The sequence below is a fragment of the Echinococcus granulosus genome (assembly GCF_000524195.1).
Source record: "Echinococcus granulosus chromosome Unknown EG_S00020, whole genome shotgun sequence".
Classification (NCBI taxonomy): Eukaryota; Metazoa; Platyhelminthes; class Cestoda; order Cyclophyllidea; family Taeniidae; genus Echinococcus; species Echinococcus granulosus.
This window is the reverse complement of record NW_020170400.1, coordinates 884,788-892,851: the sequence shown is the minus strand read 5'-3', so window position 1 is coordinate 892,851 and position 8,064 is coordinate 884,788. Positions and strand designations below refer to the sequence as shown.

The 8,064-nt window shown below is 40.6% G+C and overlaps 2 protein-coding genes across 2 annotated transcripts in view; both read right to left on the bottom strand. All coding sequences in view use genetic code 11, as the record gives it.

Moving 5' to 3' along the window:
* The window catches only part of EGR_03738 (hypothetical protein), a gene marked incomplete at both ends in the record, with an annotated part of 2,915 nt that extends 1,898 nt beyond the window's left edge, over window positions 1–1,017 (bottom strand). Inside the window, 2 exons of the mRNA XM_024492987.1 lie at window positions 38–459; window positions 981–1,017. Of these exons, the coding sequence (XP_024352644.1) occupies window positions 38–459; window positions 981–1,017 (459 nt within the window). The remainder of the gene's footprint in view (window positions 1–37; window positions 460–980) is intronic.
* A 2,495-nt stretch (window positions 1,018–3,512) lies between these two features.
* EGR_03737 (hypothetical protein) lies at window positions 3,513–6,504 on the bottom strand (the record flags this gene model as incomplete). The annotated part of the gene is made up of 4 exons (XM_024492986.1): window positions 3,513–3,648; window positions 4,639–4,745; window positions 5,327–5,778; window positions 6,321–6,504. 4 exons carry the CDS (start codon window positions 6,502–6,504, stop codon window positions 3,513–3,515), a joined length of 879 nt encoding a protein of 292 aa, XP_024352643.1.
* Between the last annotated feature and the right edge of the window lie 1,560 nt (window positions 6,505–8,064).

Genomic DNA, 8,064 nt, shown 5'->3' with positions numbered 1-8,064 from the left:
GAAGAACAGCAGATTCCCCGACTTCCATATCTTTCACTATAAGCCCTGTTGTTGGAGGAGCTTCACAAGGATATTCAATCTCTGCATTTGGGGCTGTTTCCCGTGCTCCCTCATATTCCATTATTGTCGCCCCTGGTGAAGCGGTCTCGCATTTATACGATTCATTGATCTCTTTATTATGTTCTGTAGGTTCAGAAAATGTGACAAGTTCGTTGGCTACACATTCAATAGGCTGATGAACTTCTGCCACCTGCTCGAAAGTTTTTTGGTCGATATTTTGTGCCCCCTTCCCTTCCTCTTGTCGTTGCAGGGCTACTTCAACTTGCTGTTCTACGCTGGCAGAACTTTCCGCTTTTGCCTCTGCATGATTATTTACCTCAGTCGGTTTGGCACTTTTTCGTGAAATATCGTTCTTAGCTTCTTCCTTCCTGGACAAGGGAGCTTTTCCCTTATTAAACTCTAGGAATAGACAACATCTTACTATTCTCTTACCCTTATTTTAGTGGATTACAACTAACCTGGATGAATCAAATGTCCACTTAGCTACAAATTAAATCAGCCGAAAAATCCTTTACATACATTTGTAAAGTTACTACTACTATTTATCAATTTAAATATGACTTGGAGTTTTATTTTTTTTAGCTAATCTCATTCTATCGGTCGACCATCACGTCTTACGACTGTGGAGGGAACTTACTCTTTATCTTCCGTCGAAATGAAGGAAAACAGCCAACGGGCATTGTAAAAATCAAACTATATGCAGCTGAAAAAGGGGTAAGGAAAAGACAAATAATGGAGCAGGATGAATATCAGGAACTGAAACATTTGATTGGTCTATTTTTAAGGTTAAAGCAAGTCTTATGCAAATTTTCTGTGTGCAATTTCATCCACTGACAGAACCTATCAGCTGAGCATTTCGTGCCCAGGCATGAGGCAGGATTCGTGTCGCTATACTTAAATCAAGTCAACTTGTGGTCTACCTGGGCCCATGAAACCATTGTTTATGGTTGAGTACATTCTGATTTTACATCAAATAATCAAATACGTCCACGCAGTTCTTCATTACGAAAAGCCCCCTCAAGCATTTATGCATTCAAATAAGGCCCACCACATTATGAAGTCCTTTCCCAAAGAGGTGTAAATCCCACTCTAGTCACATGTTTTATCTTCAGGAACCATAAACCGGTCTCTACCCACCGTTTTTACAACACTTCTATAGTGCCTCGTCTATTAATCGTGGAACCATGTAACTGTCTACTACCTTACTAAGAAAAAAAAGGTAAGTCATCACTTGGAGTCTAGAGAGATATCATTGAGGGAAAGTGGAGGGTGGAGGCTGGAGGTAAGAATGAATGTGGCCACTACGCTCCCTTCCGACTCCTTTGTCACCTTAAAGTTCATGCCTTCTCATGGGTAAATTTAGTAACATTAAGAGGCACAAGTTCATGCTTTCTTGTAAGAATAGGAATAGAGTTTCCCACCGATTCACGAATATTGACTGTTCCTCAATAAGAAGATACTCATGTACACTTTCGGATTATGTCGCATCATGGAGAAAATATCAACTTTAAGTGTTATTTTGCCTTCAGGAAGGCAACAACTCCTAGTGAGCAATTGTATCTGCAATCCGCTAGAACCCCCACCACACACTCACAAAGCAAGCACAACCTTTTGAAGACGAAGTGGGATTTGCCTTAAGAGGGCGGGGGGCAAGCGGTGAACAGTTCAAGGATAAACGATGATATGTTCCAGCGAATGGCAGTTGCATTTGTTTTCTTCATGAGGTAAACAAAAGAGACCCATTTTGTAATGAATTGTGACGAACGGTGCGGAATTTCAAATACAGGCCACCTAACCTATCCCTGTGTCAAAGGCGCGTGCGTGTGTTTACTGTTATGATGTGCTTATCACACGCAGACTTTTCACCGTGTCCATCTTGAAAATATTTAGACGCTTTAAAAACTCTCCTGCCTATCACGGATTTGGACAAAAATAAGCACACAACCTTTGGTTCACTCCAAATAAGTTCAAAACTTGAGGTACAAATGCACAAGGTTATGTTAATGCCGAATTCCTGTAGGCGTGTGCATCGCTATCGCGCTTAGTCCAAACACCAAGGTGATCCATTAAGGCGAATGTTTACACAACTACATCCACCTTTCATCACGTATTTCTCACTCTACATGTGGTTCATACAAGGTATTCCAATGGTGAGAATGGATACAGATGAGGTGGATGCACACCTAAATTGTCCTTTATAAATCATATACCATTTTTAAAAAATACATGCAATTCTCAATAGTTTTTCTGCGCAGAAGTTAAAGTAGTGATAAATTACACCGCTTGAGTTCAGCAATGCCTGAATTGGTGAGATTACATAAAATGCCGTTCTTGGACTTCAACTCATGAGAATAAGCTCATAGGTAATTTTCTAAAAGGAATATTTCTTGGATCGGCTACTTTCATGATTGTTCAGGATTAAACATTATCAACTGTATTTATTATTACCTATAATAATGCAAATATCAGAAGGGAAAGACATGTTTAGCTAAAACGCGTTAGAGAACAAAAAGGAGAATTGAATAAACAGAAGAGAGCTTACCCGAATACCACCGTACTCTGAAGACGCGTACAAGCCGTTTATGCACACGTTTTATAAGCTAGCGCTAGCTGCCTCCTTTGGCTGCTGGCCAATTGCAAGAAGGGTGCTTGGTGCACATATCCTCGGCGTTTTTATGCACGAATTCTTATGTCAAATGAATGCGCGGACTCTCCTTTCGACCATGCACAGTCTGGCGCAAACAGCAGCACTACCACTTATGCCCACTAGAAGGTAAAGGAGTACAAAATATCTGAGTTTTGTAAGTTGTGCGTTTAACTTCGATTGGTTTTGTATTCTGCCAATCACACGTGTAATTTACCATAATGCAAAATTTTTCCAGATTAAGTAATCGATCTTCAGGTCATTTCAGCAGCATCTACAGCTCAAATTTTCAACGAACGAGGCATTTGGCTGCTAGTGAATGAATAGAACATCAACCGAAGGTGAGAAATGACATTCTGCTTAGGTATGTTAGTCTTGAAAGTAAGACCAGAGTTGGGACTACGCCGATGAATAATGTGAAAGTAGTTGTAGTGTAAGTAATTGTTCGTGAAAGAGAAACAGTATGACATTATATCTAATCCAACAATGCCGAATCAGCTGTAATAAAACTATGAAATCAAGAATTGCATTGAGAGAACGTTAAGTGCTAGCACCTACGTGATGCCGAAAATAAGATCGCGTAGTACTGTTATTGGTAGCCTAGTGGCACGCACACAGTTTGATTAATAACTGCGATACCAACATAGTTTTGGGATATTTTCTCTAAGTAAAGGCTACCTTAACTTACTTCCCAGGAAATTATTAACAAATTGTATGGCTACATTTTTGGCCTTAGGAAATTGAAACGATGTCATGAGGCACCTTTGACTTTGATTGGAGGCTTTAAAAACGAGATCCGGATCGGCGCTCATTGGATCGGTGACAGAGTAGCTGCAATTTTGCAGTTTCTTATGTGTTCTAAAGAGTATTTTCTTTCCCTAAGAATGGCCAAACCGGAATAAACCATTGCATCTTTTTCCATGTTACAATCTGAATTACCTCGGCTTTGAATAAATTTAAAGAAGTACGTATTACGCTAGTAAAGTAAAGCTGTGTCGCTCAAACAAGTTTGAGGACCGTCTCCTACCAATTGGCTAAGATGTCATCATATCAATGCTAACTGCTTCAAATGTAACCGCAATCCTTCACACCTCGGTACCGAAAATAAGATTGGCTTCGTAAAATGGGTCTTATTTTAGTACAGATACTACTTCTCCCTTTCATTTGTAAGGAAACGCGTGGTTCCTTCAAGGATGTATTTGTTCTCCGATGTTTTCAGCGTCCTTGATAAAGCGAGCCACAAAATCGCTGATTTCAGAAATAGAGTACGTTACAAACCGTACCTGACTTAAAATGGCCACCCGAAATAACGATTTTAATTGGTGTGCATTGGGTCAAAGCTGCGACTTTCACATGGAATTGTTAGAGTAGTTATGCAAGCATAGTATTCTAGGGAACTTTAAACTTCTAGGTTATCCGGGTTGTTTTTTTACAGCAAGTCCAAAAAAAGAAAGTAATTCAGCAAATCTATTCGTAATCTCTCCAGCTTGATTCTCATGCAAAAAGATGAAGAAATATGTAGTAGGCTCTGTTTATCAATTCTACTAGGTGTTTGGGCATTCAACACATCAGCTAACATCTTCAAATAAATGATTGTAAAATGGTCGCCCCTGTTACAACTCCATGTTCATTGAATGACACGGTTAAATAGATCAAATGCTATAAAAATGACAAGACCGTCTGCTTCTTATTTCAAATAAATGCGTATTTTTCCAAAAGAAATCTTGCCAAATTGGATGACAGTATTGATGATTGCAGGGAACTGATGGACTTGTTACAAAGTGCATTTGACTTTGATTGGCCATTAAAAAATTGGTTTGTCCACTGCATTTTAAGGGCAACTTTATCCCCACAGCATATTGCTAAGACAACGATCCAGAGAGTTTGGCTTCAGGCAATTAACATGCTTTTTTTAGAAGTAAAACCTAGTTTACCGTGGACCTAGGAAGAATTTGACTGCAAGATGCTGACGTCCTTCATTAAAAATTGGAGCTAAATCTAAAATCACATCTTCATAAAACAGCATACTTGTAAAACCAATCTATTTTAACCCAAAATAAAAAGTGAACTTACATTTTAAAGTAAAATTAGAGAGGAATGGAGTAAGTGGAAATTAAATCTAAAAGATCAAACGAATAAATGACAAGGGCAGACGCCAGGGCACCCGTGCCTAGAGCAACTGTGACTGACCCTGCGATGAGCACAACAAACATTTGCTAAATGGCAGACATTAGATAATTTTTTAGCACAAGCAATTGTCGACCGATAGTACTGTTCCAAACTCGTGCTAGAAAATGGCATGCAACCAGGCCCACAAGGTTTTAGAGGCATATTTTTTATTGTCTTCCGCGTGTACGGCAATCTGGACCCCCTAGTGGAAGAGGTCTGGCAGGTCTTGCGTTGTTCAATCCTCTGTCGTGCGGTATCACCGATATCTAGTGGTGTACCCGTACATGATGGCTCGCACGTTGAATGGCATCTGGAAATATTGGGTCGACATCCATGAGTCGGAGGGGGACACCAACTCTTACTGCTATCCACTAGAGATTGAAAAACCTGAGAACAGAGTTTGGAACGAGCCATGGAGGTATTCAGCTGACAGCTCGATGAAGTTTCCTTAACCTTTCGAGAGTGAGCCATCGTTAAGCGGACATCTTGTAGACTTCTACACTCATCAGGATTCTCAGTACATCCATGGTGTTGGTGTTGCTGTTTGTAAGTGCAATGTTCTGCAATCATGGGACAGGAGGTAGTACAGTTATTGAGTGTATTTAGGTCACCAAGTTCCACAATACTTCGTCTAGCTCGAACACAGTTGCCATCAGCAAAGAGATGCTCAGTTTTACGAAGAGGAGTGTTCAGTTTGCACAGATACGCCATCGTACCAGTTGAGATGTTAGATGTAGCGGTGGTTTTAGGGAAATCCAGGCACCCAAAGGGTTGAATGGGATTTCTTTCCAGTGGCTGATAATATGTTCCCATTGCTTCACCTTGAGCTGAGGGACTAGAACGACAACATCTCGGCAGTGCTGAGCATTGGCAGACATTACCAAAAGTGGACGGCGATTTTTGGCCTAAATTTGGTGAGATTTTACGGGAACAACTCAGATGGGTGTTCCATGCCATTGCAGGGATTACAGCATCCTCTATTACCAACGTGACTCTCACCCTATTATATCGATTTTTTGTCGTCAGGATGCATCCAATAAGCAGAGTTTAGTTAAAAACCCATTAAGATTCTTAAAAGTTGTCTGTATTTATTCTTCTACCAGCACTAAAGCTAGAAGCAAGTCAACATTATTCACTATCATGGTCCCAATGCAGGTACCCATTTTCGTTGTTTATATTATCCGCCAGAACGTAACCTTGCACTCAAATTCACTGTACTTTTATTATCCAGCCAAACACCCTGCCCAATGCACAACTTTGAGCTACCGGCTACAAAGCTGTCAATCAAGCATGTCAGACAGACTTATGCCTTGTATTTGCTGCCGTAGATGGTTTTAACTTAGCCACCTTATCCCCCACTGCCATGATCTGAGCTCAGGTCTTGCCTCCACAAAATGCGTAATCCATTTTCAAGAATCAAGTTATCTCTTAGAACAAGACTTCTTACTTGAACTCTCTAACAGCCCATCCTCATCAGTCAACGGGAATTTCAACGCTGACAAGATTTGGACTGAATTTGTTGTAAAAATCTTATGTAAGAATTTCAAAAGACATGTACTCAATTCGAAGAGACACTTGAAATAAGGAAAATGCCATCGTTTTGGTTTAAAGAAGCTATACATTTCAGACATTAATAAACATCAAATTGCGGTATTGTATGACTAAAAGCATATATATTTTTCATGCGATGTTCTTCTTCCTCAGTAATCATTTCTTAAAAATCATTCACTCCTTTTTCCCTGGTCTCAATAGGTCCAAAATATCAAAAGGCGTGTAGAATCCACACTCTAATAACACAAATAACTATTATTCAACCAATTGTCCGAACTGAATAAGAGGGGAAAAACAAAAAATAAGCACGAAAAGCGATCTACAAAGTCAGTCATCAATCTTCTACTGTCTGAATGTATAAAGTGGACCCTCTGTGTTGTACTGTGGAAATTCGAGCCTCAAAGGCAATCCGCCAGAACACGTACATGTCCTTCCACTGTGGAGATACGGACTTCTAACTACTGCTACTGGATGCCCATGGGTTAAGCTGAGTGCGTTGCCTGAGTAAGGGGACGCAGAACCCCAACCGTGGTAGTACGGGGTACTCGGAGTAAGTAATGGCTGTGGCTGTTGCATCTGCGATTGCTGGTTTGGCTTCTTGTTCATAATGTGGTCGTACATTCGCAGTGCTAAGAGTCTCTTCTTAACATAACTCATCGACTCTTCCCTCATCTTGCGTCCTCCTTTGAATTGCAACTTCGCTCCACTTCAATGCCTATTCTTCTATTGATTATTGTCACGTGATGCCATGGGACTTAGCTAATGACGACATGGGCACCACTGAGCGGTTTGAGGTGAGCTTCCACAACTGCCATTGCAGGTGCCGTTGCTGGGAGCACTAGAGGAAGCGCTGCAGAAGGTAGCGTATGGAGCACTGCCCGGAACAATCATAGGGCAGAGATCGGGTACGATTTGACGAGTGGTTTTCTTGTCGAAAATGAAATCGTGAGCCTTGTAAATATTTTCGTGGAAACGGAACATAAATTGCCGCTTTGGATAGTCCATGACAGAGAGCGGCGCTTGTGCTGCAGAACTGTTAAACAACTGTTCGATTATTATTGATCTCGTGACAAGCCACGTGAACAAGGATCAATGATGAAGTACACTGGCAGTCCAATTATTTGAAAAGCGGTGGTGGAATTTTTCATCTAAGTTACTTCAGTACTAACACCTAACGCGATTTTACTTGAATTATCTTGGATTCATGCTTCTCGTTCCGAGCGAGGCCATATTATTTTAAGTAAATATTAAGGAAAGCAATTAACCTTTCTAGATTCGATTTCATAATTCGTAAAGTAACAGGCTTTAGGCCAACTCCTCACTCCCCATAGCAGTAGAAATCTTTTCGTATGTTAGGATGACTCAGTTCCAATTGATCGCTTATCAATCAAAATGTGACTAAGATGACGTCATGAGTAAATCTCAGCCACTATAGCGACCTTGAGACGCGTTATGCAGAGCAAAATTCAGCCCGCTTAATGGGACGACAAAATCAGCTGATTTAAGTGTTTTCCTTTGCAACTCTTGAAGCCAAAGTTGACACCGAAAAAGGAACTCAATTCATAAGACAAAACAGGCTTCAAAAACTTGCCTTATGTGCATATGCATGACCAAATATGGCCATTTGTGAGTCTAGGTCA